Source organism: Mytilus galloprovincialis, chromosome 8, assembly GCF_965363235.1.
Source record: "Mytilus galloprovincialis chromosome 8, xbMytGall1.hap1.1, whole genome shotgun sequence".
Taxonomy (NCBI): Eukaryota; Metazoa; Mollusca; class Bivalvia; order Mytilida; family Mytilidae; genus Mytilus; species Mytilus galloprovincialis.
The window spans coordinates 22,700,493-22,724,429 of record NC_134845.1 but is presented as its reverse complement, the minus strand read 5'-3'; the positions used below and the strand labels follow the sequence as shown (position 1 = coordinate 22,724,429).

Here is a 23,937-nt window from a genome sequence, read left to right as displayed (position 1 = left end):
TTTTTTGGGGGGAAATTTTGAATCTGCTTAAATTTTTAATATGACCTTTAAATGAGTAATTGAAGTCATCTTTGAAAAGAAATGAGGGTGAAATGAGGCAAAACAAATTACCTTGTGTCATAGGAAAAACAACCAAGAAGTCCGCGAACATCTGACAAAAGTTCATAAACCTGAAATAAGTACACTCGGGCATCCTTTACAAGATTTTGGTGTAGCTAATTTTGAAATATACATGTAGTAATAAAACAGCTGCAGGTATCGGAGTCAATCTATATATCAATAAATTATCAAATGAAAGACGCAACACATTGAGAATATGTCTTTATTTAAACCAAGCGTAATAAATATATAAAAAAGCAAACGAAACAAAACAAAGCAAACATACAACACAAACAAAAGAAACTAGTGAAGGTATTACAGAATGCAATATAAATTTGTTTCACAAAGATGTGCACGTGTCTCGCCTGATTCATAAATATTTTAAATTTAAAGCAATCTTATTGACTTTGTCAATGATCAAATACGACATATAAAAGACATACCAATAAATAATTATGTCGTTTGATTACTAAAATTCTGCGGTTTTAAGGATGTATTCTTCTGACGTTTCAGTCTCATTGAAATCTCGTTCTGGAATTACTTCATAAACATGTGATACAAGTGGAAAAAAGCAATGAATTTGATAATTTCATAATCAAACTTAACTCTGTGAAAGAATTGTGTATTTCCAATAAGTAGTTTTAGAATAATAAAATTTTCAAATTTTAATACTAATCAAGTCAGACTGAGTCTTTTTAGCCGAACTTTTGAGAAAAATGGGTGAGGGGTACAAAAAATGATTTTACCAGAAACATAAACATCCAATATAACTTTTTCATTTCAAATTTCTTAGATATTTTTTTCAATCATTTATAACAAAGGGGTTGAATTAATATGCATTTTGTTCTTTAAACAGAGAAAAATCACAAATTAATAAAATTGACAACATGGTAAATTTGACACGAAAAAGCATCAAAATATGAAAAAAAAAACTTTCTTATATTAACACCTACCGATAGTTTTTTTTTAGTTTAATTTATTCAGATTGGACCACTTCATCTTTATTGAGAGCATGAAAAAAAGTTATAATTGTGGAACTGTGAGTTTGTTCACGATAATAGCCCAAACATGGGTAAAAATTGATGAAAAATGGGAAAATCATCAAAGTTGGGGACTTTCAATGACTCGTAGCAAAAAAAGAAGTGCACCACCATATGAATTTTTTTCACCAATTATTTTCTTACAGTCTTATAAACCCAAAAATCAGGTTTAGAAAAAAAATTAATTCTAAATATTTTTTACTTTTCAGAGGTGTACATCTTTTGAAAAAATGATATTAACGAAGGCCGAAGTGTTTCTCAGTTTTTCAAAAGTCAATTAAACCACATATTTACATAATAAAAAGACAGTTATCGTTTATTTATTCATTTTTCCAAAAATATTTAAAAACCAATTATATATCAAACATTTTGCAATAACTTTACATGTAAAAAGCGCATGACTTTGAGCGCGTTGCTCATCATTTTTCTCAAGGTGAATATGCTTTGATATTCAAATTCAATTCATAAACTAGAGAAAACGTACTAAAATAGTACCAATATGGAATAACAAATGTTATTCAAGTATGTCTGAATAACTCATCTTATCTCAGAACTATGATAATTCGACGTTGTATCAGCCCGGAAAGTCAAACTTTATTCAGCTTTGTGTGACTTCTTTCGTTGACAAGATGGCTTAAATAGATGCCCTTAAACGTGTGTACCGCCCACATAGTTTAAAGTCAATTTTTTAAATGACCACAGTGGCACTTTACCTCTTTTTAAAACCAATCACATCTCCATACGTTTCAGTCTTATACTATATAACTTTATGCATACATGTAATACATCTTTAAAATTATACTCTCTATAGTAGTTCAGTCTTTGTTTGATCTTCTATTTACCCCCGATGTATTGTTGTAAAAGATAAAACTGAGGACGGACGGTAGTGTCAGGTGATAACAATAGTACCGACTAACCAGTTTAGCTTAAAACAAATAGATCCTTTATCTTACATACAATATAATATCATAACAAAAATATATAATTTCAACTACATAATAACAATTTCAGGATTATGTACATATATCACAGAATAGTTTTACCAGCACCAAAAATAAAAATAAACAAGTGAAACTACCAGCTACTGCTCACTGATGATACCCCGCCGCAAGTGGTATATGTAAAAAGCAGTATAAAAAATTAATTTAAGGTACAACCCAAGTAATAAGTGGATAATGTGTCCATGTAACACTGATGATGCCCCCGCTTGCATATAACGTAATGAAGGGACATGACTTAAATTCAAACTAGATCTAAGTTTTGTTTTAATACGCATTGTTTTTAAGTTTCATAACATTTGGTTTAGGCAAACTTAAGTGAGAAAATGGAAACGGAATATTCAGCATTTCTCTTAATTGTGAAAGGTCATAGCTCTAGAACAGAAAACATAACGCAACCTAAATTCAAACTTGATCTGTGTTTAGTGTTAATAAGAATAATGCATATCAAGTTTTAAATCATTTGGTTGAGTCAGATTAATTTTAGAAAACGGAAACCTTAAAACCTAAAAAATGGTTAAATTTCTAAGTCATAACGTGTACGAAAATATGCATACTCCACAAAGCCAAACTAGAGAGAGTATATGCCCGCACATGATGCGAGCCTTTGATATAGACGATAATAGATTAAAAACAAAAATTATTATAAATTTCAAACTAGGATGTTATAACTACAAGTTGTACTCTTAAATTCCATCTTTTTTTAGCGATTCTAAACACAGATGGTTCCGAGACGTTTCCTACTTCAATAACAACACAAACTTATATTATAATATTATGTTACGCAGTCTGATTGAAAATTATCGCATCAGCCACAAGACGTAACTTGCAACCGAGACATACTTAGTATATTATGTAATTTCCGGACACGAGCATAACCTCTAAACTAGCTACTTTTGCTGCAAGTACAGTTTGCATTGGTTCCAAACAAAGCGTATAAGCTTAATCTAAGGACGTTTGCTACTCTGTTTAAAAAAAACAAGCTTTTTATAAGATCATTACAAATTGGATAGTTTATAAATAAAGAACATAATAAAGCAGAACAAACATGTTGGGTCCGTGTGCTTGTTTTCGAGATAAAAGCAATGAAAAATTTGGCGGGATATAGTTCTCTCTAGATTTTTCTGTGACTTTATATGGGCACCTTTGTTCTTTCAAAACGATGAAAAATAACAAGGATTTTATAAGATTTTCAAATATGACTGTTTAACCATATGTTACCAAATTATGAAAGAAAATTAGGTGTTAGTGATCGTTAGTAGGCAAATCTTTTAATGATCCTAAATGGATAATACCAGAGGATTCCGAATTTCAAGCAAACATTCAAAAACAAGGGGAGCAAACATCCTTCAATCACAAGGCTTAACAAACAAGTCCCAGTGCAACTTAACCGTGAATGTCTATATCAGATTTAATAAATGTCAGCCACAAGCCTGTGCTACACCTTTTATCATCAATGGCCCATTCTTGTGAAGATACAAGGCAGGCCAAATGCTACACAGAAACAGGGGTCCACTTTTTGTGTATTCTCTGTATCGATCCTTATCAAACTTAGTTCTGTGCTCAACATCGCCGTCAAGGTACATTTCAGGATCTTGAACCGCCATCAACCAACACAGTGCAATACACTTTTCAAAAAACTTCTGCTTGGTTATTTGGTAAATTATTTCTTCGTCTGACCATTCGTAGTTACGTAAGTATTCACGGAACGTAGGGTTTCTGTCGAAATCCTTAAATTAAAAAAGATGTTGTGTTAGCAAATATTCCTAAATTGTTATTTCTTCACTACAGATGTTAAAAAAAAGGCATTAAAAAAAGAATCAAATCTTGGACTTTTTTACTGTTTACTTTTTTTATATCTATAAAACGATAAATTTTCAAACACTTATTATATGTAAGAATTACCTAATGTTTAACAAATTACTATTGCTGTACAATTAAGTTAACATACCTTACTTAGTACATTTGCGACATTGATAGCAATTGCCTTTCGTGCATCCATCAATTGTTTTATCTCTGTAGTATGTTGTTTAAGGAATTGTGTAACCTAAAAAACACACATACAAAAAATTAAACTCATCTATGCTTATTTGAAATTTTGATCTGCATCTGATCATGATAGGAATTGCAAGCCCCGGATCATCGTATCAACTAGGAGAAATAAATAAAACCTTTTTTATATATATATATATATATATATGTAAGTACGTCTGAGTCAGTGACAACTCTACAATATATATATATATATATATATATATATATATATATACAACTCGTCTAAACATCAACCCAACAATGTTAGATCTGTTAATTTGCTTTCGCAAATTTTTTGTTCTTCCCTCGCCGGGATTCGAACCCTTGCTACTGAGAAATCGTGACACCAAATCGCCTGCACTGTAGCCGTCCCGCTAGACCACACGACCACCTGGGCTTCACAAATAATAAAGCTTTCGGTGGTCGTGTGTTATCTTTCCTCGTCAGTTTTAATTTAGCGTCGTACTACAGTACATGATATATAAGGCATGGAGATGTTATTGTTACAGATCAGCTCAATTATCTATAGTAAAGGATTCTACAAATTAATGCAAGATACAGTCACAGAAAAGAATTATATTTATAAGTATGTCTGAACCAGTGACAACTCTACAACAGATTTATCCATCGGATCACCAGCAATGATGGTGAAACATGGCTGTGTACATTATGTATATACAACTCGTCTAAACATCAACCCAACAATGTTAGATCTGTAAAATTTCGCAAATTTTTTTTGTTCTGCCCTCGCCGGGATTCGAACCAATGCTACTGAGATATCGTGACACCAACTCGCCTGCACTGTAGCCGTCCCGCTAGACCACACGACCACCTGGGCTTAACAAATAATAAAGCTGTCGGTAGTCGTGTGTTACTTTTCCTCGTCAGTTTTAATCTAGCGTCGTACTACAGTACATAATGTATTTAGGCATGGAGATGTTATTGTTACAGATCAGCTCAATTATCTATAGTAAAGGATCCTACAAATTAATGCAAGACACAGTCACAGAAAATAATTATTAGTACGTCTGAGTCAGTGACAACTCTACAACACATTTATCCATCGGATCACCAGCAATGATGGTGATACATGACTGTGTACATTATGTATATACAACTCGTCTAAACATCAAACCACAAATGTTAGATATGTAAATTTGCTTTCGCAAATTTTTTGTTCTTCCCTCGCCGGGATTCGAACCCATGCTACTGAGATATCGTGACACCAAATCGCCTGCACTGTAGCCGTCCCGCTGGACCACACGACCACCTGGGCTTCTTAAACTAGAGGCTCTCAAGAGCCTGTATCGCTCACCTGATTCTACTTGGGTTTTTGAAATCATATGAAAAAATATAAAATTTGGCTAAAAGTGACAACACAACCTCATTGATAAGGAAAGGAACATGTTTAATTTCATTCAAAAGTCCCCCACTGGCGGCCATCTTGGATGGCGGATCGGCTACAAAGTAACAACACTTGGTCAGCACCTCATAAGGAACATTCATGCCATGTTTGGTTTTATTCCATTCAGTGGTTCTCTAAAAGAAGTCATTTGTATGCATTTCCCATAGGGTCCTATGTTAAACTAAGTCCCCTGCTGGCGGCCATCTTGGATGATGGATCTGCTACAAAGTAACAACACTTGGTCAGCACCTCATAAGGAACATTCATGCAATGTTTAGTTTTATTCCATTCAGTGGTTCTCTAAAAGAAGTCATTTGTATGCATTTCCAATAGGGTCCTATGTTAAACTAAGTCCCTGCTGGCGGCCATCTTGGATAATGGATCGGCTACAAAGTAACAACACTTGGTCAGCACCACATTAGGAACATTCATGCCATGTTTGATTTCATTCCATTCAGTGGTTCTCTAAAAGAAGTCATTTGTATGCATTTCCCATAGGGTCCTATGTTAAACTAAGTCCCATGCTGGCGGCCATCTTGGATGATGGATGGGCTACAAAGTAACAACACATGGTCAGCACGGCATAAGGAACATTCATGCAATGTTTGGTTTCATTCCATTCAGTTGTTCTCTAAAAGAAGTCATTTGTATGCATTTCCCATAGGGTCCTATGTTAAACTAAGTCCCCCGCTGGCGTCCATCTTGGATAATGGATCGGCTACAAAGTAACAACACTTGGTCAGCACCACATTAGGAACATTCATGCCATGTTTGATTTCATTCCATTCAGTGGTTCTCTAAAAGAAGTCATTTGTATGCATTTCCCATAGGGTCCTATGTTAAACTAAGTCCTCCGCTGGCGGCCATCTTGGATGATGGATTGGCTACAAAGTAACAACACTTGGTCAGCACTCCATAAGGAACATTCATGCTATGTTTGGTTTCATTCCATTTAGTGGTTCTCTAGAAGAAGTCATTTGTATGCATTTCCCATAGGGTCCTATGTTAAACTAAGTCCCCCGCTGGCGGCCATCTTGGATGATGGATCGGCTAAAAAGTAACAACACTTGGTCAGCACTCCATAAGGAACATTCATGCTATGTTTGGTTTCATTCCATTTAGTGGTTCTCTAGAAGTCATTTGTATGCATTTCCCATAGGGTCCTATGTTAAACTAAGTCCCCTGCTGGCGGCCATCTTGGATGATGGATCGGCTACAAAGTAACAACACTTGGTCAGCACCCCATAAGGAACATTCATGCTATGTTTGGTTTTATTCCATTCAGTGGTTCTCTAAAAGAAGTCATTTGTATGCATTTCCCATAGGGTCCTATGTTAAACTAAGTTCCTGGCTGGCGGCCATCTTGGATGAAGGATCGGCAACAAAGTAACAACACTTGGTCAGCACCTCATAAGGAACATTCATGCCATGTTTGGTTTCATTCCATTCAGTGGTTCTCTAGAGGAAGTCATTTGTATGCATTTCCCATAGGGTCCTATGTTAAACTAAGTCCCCCGCTGGCGGCCATCTTGGATGATGGATCGGCAACAAAGTAACAACACTTGGTCAGCACCTCATAAGGAACATTTATGCCATGTTTGGTTTCATTCAATTCAGTGGTTCTCTAAAAGAAGTCATTTGTATGCATTTCCCATAGGGTCCTATGTTAAACTAAGTCCCCGGCTAGCAGCCATCTTGGATGATGGATCGGCAACAAAGTAACAACACTTGGTCAGTACCTCATAAGGAACATTCATGCCATGTTTGGTTTCATTCCATTCAGTGGTTCTCTAAAAGAAGTCATTTGTATGCATTTCCCATAGGGTCCTATGTTAAACTAAGTCCCCTGCTGGCGGCCATCTTGGATGATGGATCGGCTACAAAGTAACAACACTTGGTCAGCACCTCATAAGGAACATTCATTCCATGTTTGGTTCCATTCCATTCAGTGGTTCTCTAGAAGAAGTTCAAAATGTAAATTGTTAACGACGACGACGACGGACGACGGACGACGACGACGGACGACGGACGCCAAGTGGTGAGAAAAGCTCACTTGGCCCTTCGGGCCAGGTGAGCTAATAATAAAGCTTTCAGTGGTCGTGTGTTACCTTTCCTCGTCAGTTTTAATCTAGCGTCGTACTACAGTACATGATATATAAGGCATGGAGATGTTATTGTTACAGATCAGCTCAATTATCCAAAGTAAAGGATCCTACAAATTAATGCAAGATACAGTCACAGAAAATAATTATATTTATAAGTACGTCTGAGTCAGTGACAACTCTACAACAGATTTATCCATCGGATCACCAGCAATGATGGTGATACATGGCTGTGTACATTATGTATATACAACTCGTCTAAACATCAACCCAACAATGTTAGATCTGTAAATTTGCTTTCGCAAATTTTTTGTTCTTTCCTGGTCGGTATTTGAACCCATATTACTGAGATATCGTAACACCAAATCGCTTGCACTGTAGCCGTCCCGCTAGACCACACGACCAACTGGGCTTCACAAATAATAAAGCTTTCGGTGTTCGTGTGTTACCTTTCCTCGTCAGTTTTAATTTAGCGTCGTACTACAGTACATGATATATAAGGCATGGAGATGTTATTGTTACAGATCAGCTCAATTATCTATAGTAAAGGATCCTACAAATTAATGTAAGATACAGTCACAGAAAATAATTATATCTATAAGTACGTCTGAGTCAGTGACAACTCTACAACAGATTTAATATATATATAAAGATTAATACATGGGATTTTTCATATCGACCCGAGTGTCATCCCGAGACCCCCCCCCCCCCCCCGACGTAGTGGAGGTGCTGGTATAGGTCGAGGAATGATACCCGGGCCGATATAGCAATGGCCATGTATTAATCTCTTTATCATATACTTCCGAAAATACGGCCATATCAGCTACATGCATGTACGTCATTGGGTTGTTACGAGGTTATCAGACTGGGCGTGCAAATACGACTTGTTTTCTTCCGGTTGTTACATGTACTGTGTACACATATGCAAAACGCACTGTATTAGGCATGTAGTATATGATAAATAAATATAATACATATGTATTTATGTTGGAATGTTGCTTCAAGGAAATGGAAAGTTCACAATTGTAAATATGAAATTATCGATCCTTATTGTCAATTTATAGATGTATGTCAAGATATTAGGCAGACTAAATCTGTTGTATCACTGATGAAAAATTTCAAAATAAAGTTCTTAAAATTATAGTTCATGATTTATATTTCACATTCGTTTCTTTTTCATTTTTTTTTTCGTAGGAAAACTGTTGCTTGCTCTTTATCGTTTTTCTTATGCCCACTTGAAAAAAAGAATCTAGTTTGACATTTTGTGATCTTTTTGGATTTTTCCTTGGTTTATCAGAAATATTTGAGTGTTTGTATAAACAAGTGTATCGAGCTCTCACAGCTCCGTACATGATACATGGTCTGTCTCTGTATATGGTAGTGTGATTGTAGCTTTTACTGAATATACTTACATCAGATGATGTATCTAAAAATAACTTCCGAACTAAGTCCTGTATTTGTTGACTTGCTAGCTGACAGCATGCTTTATTACATCCCTGAGAAATGTTTAAAACATATGAAATTTTGTTTATAGTCATTCATTATGGTAATTGAATTAACATTTATTTCATATCGGTTAAGAATAAGCTTATCTTATTGGATAAAAAGAGGCCACATGACATTCTTTATTCTTCAGTAATAAGTTCCATCGGTCATTAACAGAACAAAGCGGACCGGAAAACCGGTCGTTAACAGACTTTTACATGATAATGACCGGTGGGGCGTGGTTTGTTTGTTTGAGTGACGTTCCGTAATAAAACACAACGCGATTCAGACGTGTTTGCAGTTTACAGTTAGGAAAATGGAAGACACATCTGCTAGTGTAGACAACTCTAATGACCGTTTTGCGACTGATGAAATTAGAGTAAACTTTATTTTGTATTTCAAATGTTGAAGTGACTTATACAGATATCTAAAACTATGACCGGTCTTCACTCTTTCCTAACGAATTCGTACATTATCTCGAGGTTACTTTCAACAATTTGAATGTATGAATTCTTTTTAAAACATAGTTTCTCAATGAAATAAACATAATAGTTATCGAAAAACCGGTCATTATCGTGATAAATGGACAGCCCGTAGGACGGTGGTATTGACTGCGACAGCGATAATGACCTCGCCTTTGGCTCAGTCATTATCGCTGTCTCAGTCAATACCACTGTCCTGTGGGCAGTCCATATATCACGATAATGACCAGTTTTTCAATAACTATTATGTAAATAGAAACTGCGATGAAATGAACTCAACGTCGAACCAAAAATCGATACTTTGATCAGACTATCATTTTTTATTTACCATAACATTTAGCAAAGGACCGAAATAACATACGGCATAATTTGATTCAAATTCAAGGGACTGAACATTTATTTTTGTTATTTACTTTCCCTTTTCCTTTAAATTGTACATACATCAATATGAGGTGTATTTATATTTAACCGTTTTAACGAACAGAAATGAATATGATCAAACACTACCTGGAGTATTATGAATAAATGGCGAACTATTATGTCCTCAGACCATTTTGTGCTGAGGTCATCTACTGCTTCTGTCCATTCATTGTCATAAAGCTCAGAATATAATTCTGCTATTCTAGTCGGTCTGTATTTATCCCCCAAGTCTGCGATGCTGGTATTGCCTGCCATAAGTTTTGCTCCAGCTACCTGGCTCAACCTAAATGTAAAATTCACATCAAAGTATAATAATATACCAAATAAACTAATCATTAAGGATTACAAGTGTGTGAGCATTGAGGACTAAACTTCCGAAAACTACAACCAATTAATATGTAAATAACAAATCGATTCTTGTTTAAATCTCCCACCTCTTTTGTGCTAAATAATGAAAGAGCATAACAATGTTCATCAGTTAAAACAGTGGATTTTTTACAAGAAACTTTATTACAAAATACATAACCGTACACAAATCCAAACCGTTAATTTATGAACTCATCATAGATACCAGGATTATATTTTGTTCATGCCATCTAAAAAAAAACCACACCACTGACGCTCGAATTTACAAATACTAAAAAGGGCATATAAAGTACGAGTTGAATAGAATTAATCTTAAGACTTAAATTGCGAAAGGTTTTGCCGAATACAGCTAAGGTAGTATATTCCTGGGGTAGAATATACTTAGTTTTTCAAAGTTTGATAAGCAGTTAAAATTTCTTATTATAACCATGTCAATGACCAAAGTTCAACATAACTACAATGTATTTGCTTCGGTCAATACTTCACGAGGCATTTCACTTGTTTGGGTGGCATAGCTATAAACTATACATTTAATATTAGTTTGCTTAAACATGTGTATATGCCTTGTCTTTAAGTCTTCATTTTCCCTGGTTTTCTTATCTAAATTGTTCTTTATGATCGTGTTTTCTTTTTCAGTATGTTGTACTCTGTAAATAACAAAAATAGTCATCTCATATCCTTGTCCTTAAATAAAAATAAATGTCATCGTCAGTTACAATTATATGAACATGCAGTATGTACTCTCTAATAAGAATATTAAATGAAATAAAAATAATCAGGTCATTAACACTTAATGTAAAAGATATAACAAATTGGCCGAATACTAATAAAACTACATTTTTGTAATTGCTATTTATTGTAAAATGCATCTTATAATGCAGATAAATTGTTTGAGATAAATCCCAACCGTATAAAAAAAGGTTTTATTGCCAAATTTGAACGTTTGACAATAAATATAGTAATACTTCTATGTAAAATATGAAACCGTTTCAGTGAGACGACCAACTGTTTCAGTTAGGCAAATTTCTTTCTAACGAAAAAGATAAATAATAACTGACAACAACCAGCAACATGACCTACATGTTTCCAGTTTGCACATACACATTGTGAAACTTGTTTAAATTTCTTAACTAAAGCTTCCAATCGAAAACTGGACCTGACATTAGAATAAACTATAACTAGACCCTCTTAGACCATTCGTCGCTCACATATGTCTATATAATGACAAGAAGATGTAGTATGATTGCCAATGAGACAAGTACTCCCCAACGTTAAAATGAATAGGATGTATGCAATCAATAATAGACAACCGTACGGCCTTTAACAATGAGGAAAAAACCCATACCGTATAGTTGGCAATAAAAGGCCCCGACAAGAAAAATGTGAATTAATTCAGCTGAGAAAACAAACGACCTTATTTATAATAACAACTCAATTTACGAAAAACAAATATGACAGACATGAACCAAAACCAACTACTGAACAACAGGCTCCTGACTTGGGAGAGGCGCATAAAAATGAGGCGGGGTTAAATACGAACTTTTCAAATTGTAAACTAGACTAAGTGTTAACAGTTTCTCTCTTTCTTATTCACTTTTTGCCTAAACTCAAAAGAAGAAGGGAAATTGCCATTTAAGGGCAATCATGTAACTTTATTCGCAGCGTTTGACCTCATTGTAGGTCTTGTGTGGTTGGTCATTTTTGTTATTTAAATCTCTATCTATTTTTAATAGTTTTCAAGATAAGATACAAGAGTAATAACTTCAATAACCAGTCGACGGAAAATATCATTCGGCCCGTTTTGTATATGTTTTGATAATCACCAATAAACTCTTAAAATATGAATATTGCTTTGCTAAAAAATGTGATATGATCTATTATAAACGCTTTATACTGTCTGCTTTAAATTACCTAAAAATCAAGTCATCCTTTTCTTGCATATTTCTCTGAACTGTTGTCTTCAGTGAATCATTTTCTTTTTCTAGCTGACCATAACTAAAAAAATGTAACATTACTTTATTATATATAATATATGAACTACTCCGCAAGAGATCCCAAAATAATTGTCCCATAAAAAATACGGTAGTGCTTTATTGCTAAAGAAACTAAATTAATACTGGGAATTTATTCATGTAATGTAGACTGTATTCGCCACAAACTGACAAAACAACGGTATTGGCCCAATTTATATGATGAAATTGGTTCGATAATTTCAATATTTATTGAATGATATAAATGTGTTTAAACAAGGACGTTTCTAGATTTGAGACAAAAACTCAAAATAAATGATAATCAAAGTACTAACGTAATGAACACCGAATGAACACAAGTTCTGGTGGATGGTCACAAGCATTTGTCTTAGAAAACCATTATATCTCTAAACATAAACTTAATGTATAATATTTTTTTCTAAGACAAGTTCCAGTGTTGATGATGAATAAATGACAGGGATTTCAACCCCACCATAACAATCGTTATATCATTTGTTAGCAGCATACTCTGGTTTGTTGTTATATATTATATAGTATATTAATAGATTTTTAACAGTTATATATATAGAGCAGATCATCCTAATAACTTTAAAGGCTAGATTTCATCCATTTATATATCATTATACATGTTATATTCTACTATTTTATTTATAGTGCTGTGCAAGTGCATGGTGGACACTCTCCTGTAAAAGTTCGTTTTTCTAATAGGTTAGATTTGAGTGGGCATTCATGTTTCCCGCTTTTGTCACTAAACGTTCTCGATATATTCTTCCGCGTGCGTTAACACAAAGTTTCGGTATTCACGATTTGTTATTAAAGTAATTATACGAAATACGTTCTGTAATCAGCTTAAAGCGCAATGAAATTTCTGCGGCCACATATCACCGGTATGACCTATCAATGTCACTTCCGATGAAAAAAATACTTATGAAATGGCAATAACTCTAATAAGGAGTCTATTGAAGATTTCCGCTTTATTGACATGTTTGAAGACATTTCTTGCTGATTAGTTTTAATGTTCAAAGTTCACTTATTTTAGTTTTCAAGATAACGGGCATATTGGAAGCAAAATAGTCAAATCCGTCATTTCAGGGCAATAACTCCAACTCCAATAAGAAAATTGTTTAAAAGTTTAATGGTTGCATTATTATTTGCCTGTGTTGTCTTTTTATTTTTTAGCAATGGCGTTGTCAGTTTATTTTCGATCTATGAGTTTGACTGTTACTCTGGTATCTTTCGCCCCTCTTGTAGATGTAAATAGACAACTGGTAGAGCTCAACATTGTAACCATATCTGCCAATGCCAGATTTTCTCTATGTACAGCCGTTTTAAAATAATACCCCAATGATGAAATACGACAAATTTCCATTAAACAGAAAATATCATTCGGCCAGTTTTGTATATTTTTGGATAATCACCACATACTCTTAACATATGAACATTGCATTGCTAAAAATGTGATACAAGTACGATCTATAATAAACCCTTTATACTGTCTGCTTTAAATTACCTAAGAATCAACTCATTCTTTTCTTGCACATTTCTCTAAACTGCTGTCTTCAGTGAATTATTTTCTTTTTCTAACTGACCATGCCTATAAATATAACATTACTTTATTATATATAATATATGAACTTTTAATCCAGATCCCAAAATAATAGTCCCATCCAATAACTAGAGCGCTCACCTCAGGCTGATATTTTTGTTTACAGTTGATGCATGAAATAATACAACCATTTTACTTTTGCTTTAGTTTCAGAGATATAACTATAAGACAAAAACTTTATATTCTACTTTTAGCCATATTGGCCATGTTGGTTGGCAGGCAGGGTAATCTGAAACATTTGTTAGACTGGATACCCTAATGATATTTGTGGTTTGGTTGAATTTGTCTAATATGAAGTTTAAGAGAAGATTTTTGTAAAAGTTATATATACAGTCCGCCAAAACTAAAGCCCCACCTATTTTTTTTGCATCGATTTTGTTTTTTCATTTAAGAAAATCAGTTATATACTTTAAAAGAGAAACAAATAATATATCAATTTTGTTTACATACACCATGAACAAACCATAAACTTAATTTTGGTCACTTTTGCAGGTTCTATGCATTTTAAAATTTTGCATTAAAAATAGTGCAAATTACACAAATAAGAAACGGCAATTAAGTTTCACTGTGATTTAATTTTTTTACAATAATAAATCACCCAATATCATTAAAATTCTCTACAATTAATCTTAATGGTATGTTCAACAAATTTAATGTCAATATTTGAGTCAATAGGATGTGCAACCATCTCTCTTCCGGTACAGTAACACGGCGTTTCATACTCTGTACAAGTCTTCTGAACTTTAGTTGAGAAAATTTATTCCATTCATCAACAATTGACAGTCTTAAATCGCAAAGATTTTGCAGTGGTGGATCTCTGCGATTGAGATTTCTGCTAATGGCATCCCAGATATGTTCGATAGGGTTCATGTCATGAAAGGCCATAAGATAGTGCCAATTGCTTCTTGGTCTTTGTACTCTATTACAATTCATGTCCTGCGAGGTCTTTCGTTATCGTCTATAAATGCATGTACACTGGTATTGACGCAAGTGGGTGATTGTCAAAAAGAGGGACTACAATGTTTCTAAACACAAAATCCCTGTATGTCTGTCCATTCATGTTACCCTGCAGAATATGCATACCAAGCTTACACCTGTATAAGAAGCAAACTCATACTGTAACACCACCAGAACCAAATGCAGTCGTTGGGCAAATGTTTATTTGGTCATAGGCAGTTTTATTTTCCCGCCAAACTCGTATTCTGCCGTCTACTGGTCGTAACAGAATCTAACTCCAATCTGAACAATGATATTTTGCCAGCGTCTTATGTTCCAGTGTCGATGGTCATTAGCTCACTGAAAATGATAATATGGTGCCTGACTATTAGGACAGGTCTCTTGATAACACAACATGCTCTAAGGTTGCCGCTATGAAGTCGACGGGCCATTCTTCAAACACTAACACGACCACCTGGATGCCAGTGGTGTCTAAGCTGCGGGGTAGAAGTGAATGGGTTGGCCTTAGCACGATTAACAAGCAGTATCTCATCACGAAGGGTTGTTAAACAGGGTCTTCCGGACTTGGTCTATCATTCACAGTTCATGTGACAACATGGTGTATGTTAAAGGCAATTCATAACACAAAACCTAGGCCTGTTCTATGTTCAGTGGACATGAAAGTTTTAACCTACTAAGTTTCGTAAAAAAAAAGATCATATCATAGGGAACATGTATACTAACTTTCAAGTTGACTTCAACTTCATCAAAAACTACCTTGACCAATTTTTTTTTCAACCCAAAACGGAACAGACGTACGAACGAATAGACGACCGAACAGACGCACAGACCAGAAAACATAATGCCCCTCTACTATCTATCGTAGATGGGATATAAAAAAACATGCAACTAACAAATCAAAATCAAAACCGTTTGACCAAGATAGTACAAATAAGGCTACAAAATTGTATTGCGCATTCAGTGCTTGCAATAGAAGATGATCTGATAATCATAACGATTACAAATTTGTCAACGATCAATTCTGTAATAAAACATTTATTTAACGATTAGACTCAATCCATAGCCTCATAGGTTAATATGTAACTGCTTGGGTCTCTAAATTTTGATTGACTATTATATTGTTTAATGCTTTATTAAATGAAAAATAGTTTTGATATATGTACTTACGACCCGCTAGCGCTGCTTTTCTCATTGAGAGTTTTCAACAAAGCTACTAAACACTGCTCGTTATTAGAAACCATGTGTTCAACTTCTTTGAAATTATTTAACGATGCTGGTCTTTGACATATAAGAGCTACAGATTCCATTGGTTTTCCCTCGCACTTGTCTTTTACATTTTTGATGTTTCTAGACGTGAGTTCTAATGTTTCTCTCAACATTCTGAAATACATTTTAATTGATTATACAAATTGTTAAGACACTGTTTACTATGTATCGAAACAACACATAATTGTATCCTAACGAATGCACTAAGAACGTAAGAAACATCATAGGTAATAGGCAATATGAATTTGTGCTCAAGCAAGAAAGGCTCCGAATGCGAACAAGAATTATCATGATAATATAATATGTAAAATTAACGTACGCCATGTATCTGAGCGATCTCAAAATGATAAAGAGTATTTATTTATTTGTTTTCCTTATTTATTTCATGGGTATCAATTGTGTGTAAGTTTTTGGATCTTTGTCGTATTGTCCGACAAGGAACAATATCACAAACGGAAGACTGGGATTGGGTTCGGGGATAATTGGCCCAAACATGCAGAAATAAGGGGCAAAAGAAATGGCAAAAAAAAAAAACCTTTATTCTATTTTTCCAGACAATAACTTGTGTTTAAGTGTATGGATCTCTTTAAATTTGTACTACAAGGTTCATTACCAAAACGGAAAGACTGGGATTTGGTTTAATCGTTATTGATCCTAGAAGGGATACAAAATGTTAGGGGCGGGTTCTAATTTTTTTAAGGGGTTCATATCTCTTTTATTTATTTTTTAAATTTCAAATTTTTGAAAAGTTTCAAGAAGAAACCTTCAGTTGCACAGTATTGCGCATACGATTTGTAAGATCTTCGACCACATTTACCTTGTGTCAGAAATCTATATAACGTCATAAATTTGATCACAATCCAAATTCAGATAGTATCAAGCTTTAATAATGTGTTCAAATTTGCCACAACTGTTCAGGGTTAATTCTATTAGAGTGTTCAATCAAACTTTAAAATTCCTTCTCAAAGTCAGCACTATCAAATCCTTTTCTTACTTTAATTATTGTTTGAGCAAGTCGGCTGAATTAGGAGTTTTATGCATAAAAATGAAAAAAATTATTACAGTGAAAATGCACCGCATATACAATACTAATGAATCGCTCTACAGTGGAAATGAAAGTAAATTATCATTATTCAACAGTAAACATGACTCGCATAAAGATAGCATCATAGTGGAATTCAATACAATATGGACAAACTGAATAACAAAAGCTATTCAACGTTATACAACATTAATAATTGTGTTGAAATGAATATGTTTCTGCAACTACATCTTTCCTGCTAGATTTTAATCACCTGCACGATTTGTTCGTAAAACGTCCTAAATATTCACCTATTTCGGTATATATTTCACGTATGGATGGCTCTCGGCGCGATAAAAACCCGTTCCCATCTCGTACTTTGTCTAAATTGTATAATTTCTTACTAAACATATACATGTGAAGTATTTTTTTTCATTTTCTTCAAGAATCATAATTTATTCGTCTGTTTATTTACCATTCTACATCAGAAATGCATGGGATATACAGTGAAAATGGTATTTTAGGATCCGCACTTTACATACACTGTATATATATATATATATATATATATCAATAACAAAACAGGAATACCGCGAACACTTGTGTTATAACGCATGCGGGAGAATATCTCGAGTACGTTTTGCAACAAACGCGAGAAAAAATGAATGCCTACTCAAATTCAATGTATTAGAAAAACAGAAGAGTGTCCACCATGCACTTGCACTGCATTATCATTAGAATAGTAGAATAGAATGGTATTCAAATGAATGAACATTATATATATATACATGTAATAGTTATAATAGTAATATGATATATAACATCAAAGCAGTCTGAGAGTATACTGATACATGTAATCAATGATTATATCACTAAAATATAATAGTTATTACGGTGAGGTTCATCATCCACACAGAAAAAAAAATATAAATTTACCTTAACCTAATAACTTTCAGGTATAGAGAATCGATTTTTTTCTGCGACAAGTGCTTGTGACCATCCACAGAACTTGCGGTCATCTGATGTTCAGTACTTCAGTACTTTAATATATGTTTAAGAGTTGATGTCCGTGTATATTCTTTAATCTTGAATCATCTATAATTGCGATCGCAATTTTTACGGACGCCATCACGAGTTGGTTGACCGTCATGGAATACTAGTATCCGTTTCACAGAAGATGATATCGGATATGTTCCTTATATCGTAACTACAATACCGGATAAGACTATAAACCGGGTTTGTAATAACATTAGCAACACGATGGGTGCAACATGTGTAGCATGATCCGCTTACACTTCCAGAGCACCTGAGATCACCCCCAGTCTTTAGTGGTGTTCATGTTCCTTTTCTATGTTGTGTCTTGTGTACTATTATTTGTCTTTTTGTCTTTTTCTTTTTTAAATAAACATTGAAATTCGTGGATTGTGTTGCTGTTATTAATACATCTTTTGAAGAAAAAAAATTATGATGACTCATGTTATGGTTCGATATGTAAAAATTTACATACAAATGTATTCATAAAAAGAAGAGGTTGCATTAGTACTTACTGTGCTTCGGCTGTTTTTGAATTGAGTTCTGATTTCAACTGTGAAAGTTCTTCTCTAAGTTTTTGTACAGCTCTCTCAGTAAGCCCTGTAGCTAGTTCTTGTTTCTTCCTACAGTTTTCAATAATCATAGTAAATTTAAATAAAACTTTAACAAATCTAGACTACTAGAATTCTGACGTCATATAGTAAGGTTTAAAATTTTCTAGGAAATACATGTACAACAATGAATTGTATACCAATAGTTATCAAACTTTAAGGTTCCAATCGACACAATGAACTATTATGATTGATTGCGCACCGGATACGGGATACTACGAGTTTTCCTACACAGGTCATTTTTAATCGTATCTCTAAATTTCAATGATTTGATAATCAATTCGTGAATACTGAATATTGAATAAATTTTTGACATTTTGAGCAGATATTAAGAATATATAGAATGCTTATATCATTTATTTTGCACTGAACCAGCGTTGTGTATTTGTCTAAAGTGAAATCAACAATGAATTGACCACTGTTCAGTATAAGCTCTTTAGCGTACGCGTACTACAATGTAGTAATGTAAAACAGAAAATGTAATAACACAATACTAAGATCTAAAGTTTAATAATCTAGAGGCTCTAAAGAGCCTGTGTCGCTCAACTCTATCTACAAGGATTTTCGTAATTATGAAAAAGAAAAACTAAACTCATAATAAACAGTATCAGATACCAGAATAATGATTGAGTTTGGTTTGACCCAGTAGTTAAATCAAAGGCAGATCATCCAATTGTTACTGAATACCACTTATCATTGTTTAAATAACTTTTCAAGTTTCAACCATTTGAAATTATTATTTTAATGTTCCCATAGACTTCTACAACATATTCGGTGGAGGCATCACTGTACATAGAAATTGCAGATCACAAGTTCTACATACTAGCGTATGGTTCCTCTACAAAGAGGGTTAAATATATACAGAGGTAAGGTACGGTAAGTACCTAGTAAAATGAATTTATCCTGCAATTGGGTGTTCTACTATACAGATACAGTCCTACAGATATCGCTATGCTGTATCTGTATACTATACAGATATCGCTTTAAAGCGCCGCCCACTGCCGGACTGAGTATTGTTTGAACCTACGTGACCTCAGAATGTGTATTCCAGTTGCATTCCAATGACGATGACAATTGTCGATTTCAAAACTTGAATGTGTATGATTGTGTTACAAAATCAACCATGTCAATTTCAGCATGCAAGTTTAGTGAATGTCAAGTCTGAAGCGTAGGACAACTCGTACACTTCTGTTTCAAATTTGACAATGTTTTGTTATTTGTTTTTACTGTTGAAATTATTTGTTATGTTAAAATAGACAATTATTCCCCCTTAGCGATGTATTATTGTTGACCATTCGAGATTCTTTTTTTGCGAACCCGTCTCCAGCGTGATAAGTGATTTTGATATTACTACGCGGGCCTCAAGGGATTACAAATCGAAAATAAATGCTAAATATGTTAGTTTTTGTGTCTTTCAAAACACAAACAATATACATAATTAATTGCAGGATAAAAACAATAACTGTTTAGTGTCTTTAAATATCAGCTGTATTTGTACTCGGCTCGAAACAGGTGTAGTAGCTCGCTAAAAGCTCGCATACACCTTGTTTCCTAGCTATAGCCTCGTACAAATACAGTGATATTTAAAGACACTGAACAGTTATTGTCTATGTATCCAAGTTTGTTTCAACTTGTCTCAGTAGTTTCTGATGAGTAGAATTTTGTGAAGAAAAAAAGATGAACGATGACGGACGACGAATGACGGATGCTAGGTGATGAGAAAAGCTAACTTGGTCCTGTGGGTTTTATAGTTGGAAAGACACTCCACTTGTATGACAGTTGTTTAAAGTTCTATTTTATAAACAAAATTAGATGAGCAACGAAATCAGACATGATTGGGCAATTAGGTTGAATAAATTGTCATACACAAGAGCTACTTTTTGTTGAACATTTAATTGAGTCAAAGATTGGGCTTTTAAGCTCATGATTCGAAGCGTTGTTGCTTCTAAAAGAGCAGAATATGAAGTTTCTAATAGTTCATTTAAATCGTGGTACATTTGGAAATGGATTTCTGATCTAGCTTACGAAAGGTATACTAGGGACATTTGAAAATCTAAGAAAGCAGTTTCATTTAGTCTTGGTATACAAATCTCGGTTATTATTCTTCCTTTTTCATTATTTCGAATTTACTGCGATCAAGCCAAACATACATCTTGCATCTTATTTACCATTGCACATGCATCTTAAGTAATAGCATATTTTTCGGATTTTTGGAGGAGATTTCAACTATTTACACTCCTTTGTTTTTGATTTTACCTTTCACCTTAAGCTTTCTATGTAAACAAATGTTAGTTCTGTGTTCTAGTTCTAGTTTCGTTTTAACAGGACGAAAGCGTTATGATTAAATAATGGGTGGAGTTCTGAATTGATATATTAACTTGATACTTAAAATTGAGAATGGAAATGGGAAATACTTGTACATGTATTTGTCTAATTGGTTGTACTTTAAAGGACTACAGGTAACTAAACGTTATGTTTGTTTTCTCATTGTTGAAGGTCATACGCTTGCCCATAATTGCTTACATTCGCTTCATTTGAACTTTAATTTGGAGGATTTGTTTCTTTGGCAATTCAACCACATCTCCTTATTTTTATACTAAAACTTCGTTTGCAAATGCTGATTTTTAGCTGCTTTGATTGTTTTCATTTGCCACTTTTAATTGTTTTTAAGACAGTACAACTTACCGTGCCTCGTTTGATTTTAACCCAGTAAATTCTGTCTTAAGTTGTTCCTCTCCTTGCTGGTGGACATGTATGTTCTCTGTCCTATCTATTCTGGTTGCAAGTCCAGTAGCAAATTCGTCTCTTTTTCTAAAATGTATATTCGAAATGGTTAGTTTTTACCCTGTACCTTTAAAAGCAATTTGATATTGAACAACCTTGAAAATATTGATAACGAACACAAACTTATAAGTACAAAAAGAAAAAGACACTGCATATATGTCACATAATGACGATGATTGTGTGAAGTCTCTAATAGGGGATCCTCTTTCTATATTAAGGTTAACGTGCAGCTGGGCGTCTTTACCAAATTGTGTATGTTGAGACGCTGCCTTGGTTTTTACCAACATATTGGTTTGTGGACCAAATTCGATAAAAAAAAAAAAGACTATCATTCTTGGCATCCCTTTCAATATGCTTTTTTTTTGGTCATCTAAATAGGTACTAAACGGAAGATTTATAAAATTTATAAAAATATTGAACCTAATAAATCAAAAATGTTTGATTTTTAAGATGCCATTAAAGTGGAACAACTAACATGGCTTTATTTTCAGAATACCGTGTTGAACTTGATAAATCTGTAATTTTTTTTTTTAAATCTATCAATCAATCTTATTAAAATATAAAGTTGGTTCCATGAATACGTTATACTACATATGCATACATCTATATACATATTTATTTCATATCGGTTGAGAATAAGATTCTCTTATTGGATAAAAAGGGGTCACATGGCATTCATTATTCTTCAGTAATAAATTCCATCGGTCATTAACAGAAAAAACGGACCAGAAAACCGGTCGTTAACGAACTTTTACATGATAATGACCGGTGGGGCGTGGTTTCCGTCTGTAATTGACCGTTTGGGCGTGGTTTCCGTCTGATAATGACCGCTGGGGCGTGGTTTCCGTCTGATAATGACCGCTGGGGCGTGATTTCTCTGTAAATGACCACTGGGGCGTGGCTTCTCTGTTTAGAGAGATTTACCTTTTATGAAACAAGTTCCTGATCTTAATATTGTATTTAAGTTGTTGAATTGTTTATTATATGTTTTCGTTAAATATAAAATTAAAGATAACTTGATTAAGTATTTATATACTGAAAAATTGCACTAAAACGAATGGCAGTATTACTACGACTGGTCTTCACTCTTTGTCATAGAAATCGTACAACTACCTGAGTTCGCTTTAGGCATTTTGAATTTACGAGAATTTTCAAAACATGGTTTCTCAATGAAATAAACATAATAGTTCTTGAGCCTTTGGCTCAGTCATTATCACTATCTTAGTCAATACCACTGTCCTGTGGGCAGTCCATATATCACGATAATGACCAGTTTTTCAAGAACTATTATATAAGTAGTATAACGTAATCAGAGATCTATAGTTTAATTAGATTGATCTACCAATCTAAAACATCCCTACCAATGAAATATTTTATGAGGACTGCTCAAGAACTTGCTATGTATAACAATTTACTATTTCATAACATATCTAACATGTTTCCAAAACGTAATTTTCTTCCTTAATATATATTTACGAGTTTCGGTTAATAACCTGTATATTTGACGAAAATCCGTACACTGTGTTGCATGCTTAAGCCCCAGGCACACTGTCACGTTATACTATTTTAAAATGCTACGTTTCAACTACGTTTTGAATAAAAATGGCCCGTTATTTTGAAAGTAAGATTTTAAGTCCCAGCCACACTGTCACATTTTATTCCGTTTTAAAATGCTACATTTCAACTACGTTTTGAATAAAAATGTCCCGTTATTTTGAAAGCTAGGTTTTACTAGGTTCGTGCTACGTTCTTTTCACGTTTTGCTACGTATAAGAACGTGAAGACCCACGTTTCTACCACGTATTTACTAGGTTTCTACTTTGTTTTAGTTTTCGCTACATTTGTTGTTGAATTTTCAAAACATACGGGTAGGTCCCGTTTTGAACAAAGGATCACTACGTTTCGATACGCTTTGCTACGTATATTCCCGTTTCGCTACGCTTTCAAAACGTAATAAAACGTAGCTCTTGAAACGGGACAGTGTGACTGGGGCTTACTAGGTGTGTGTTACGTTCTTTTCACGTTTTTCTACGTATTAGTACGTGTAGACCAACGTTTCCACCACGCTTTGATACATTTCGATACGTAGTTAGCACGTTTTGTTACGTTCCACTAAACTTTACTACGTATTTTCTAGGTTTCTACTTCGTTTCAATTTCGCTACGTTAGTTTTTGAATTTTCAAAACATAAGGAGCAGTTCCCGTTTTGAACAAAGGATCACTACGTTTCAATACGCT

At 34.0% G+C, this 23,937-nt stretch overlaps 1 protein-coding gene across 1 annotated transcript; it reads right to left on the bottom strand.

The window, feature by feature from the left end:
• Nucleotides 1–309: 309 nt before the first annotated feature.
• Nucleotides 310–21,710, bottom strand: LOC143085333 (uncharacterized). The gene is made up of 9 exons (XM_076261615.1): nucleotides 21,601–21,710; nucleotides 18,820–18,927; nucleotides 16,153–16,365; nucleotides 13,933–14,016; nucleotides 12,343–12,426; nucleotides 10,153–11,078; nucleotides 9,091–9,174; nucleotides 4,089–4,184; nucleotides 310–3,867 (listed from the first exon to the last, which is right to left on the bottom strand). The coding sequence occupies exons 6-9, from the start codon at nucleotides 10,399–10,401 to the stop codon at nucleotides 3,559–3,561; spliced, it is 738 nt and encodes a 245-aa protein (XP_076117730.1). The 5' UTR covers nucleotides 10,402–11,078; nucleotides 12,343–12,426; nucleotides 13,933–14,016; nucleotides 16,153–16,365; nucleotides 18,820–18,927; nucleotides 21,601–21,710; the 3' UTR covers nucleotides 310–3,558.
• Between the last annotated feature and the right edge of the window lie 2,227 nt (nucleotides 21,711–23,937).

What these genes read in the sequence shown, in the direction of transcription:
- LOC143085333 (XM_076261615.1), bottom strand. Translation starts at nt 10,401, where the DNA reads ATGATTAGTTTATTTGGTATATTATTATACTTTGATGTGAATTTTACA. An exon ending in TTTTAGATACATCATCTGAT is followed by an intron (nt 4,185 to 9,090) that starts GTAAGTATATTC and finishes TGTGTTTTTTAG; the next exon opens with GTTACACAATTCCTTAAACA. An exon ending in TCGCAAATGTACTAAGTAAG is followed by an intron (nt 3,868 to 4,088) that starts GTATGTTAACTT and finishes TTTTAATTTAAG; the next exon opens with GATTTCGACAGAAACCCTAC.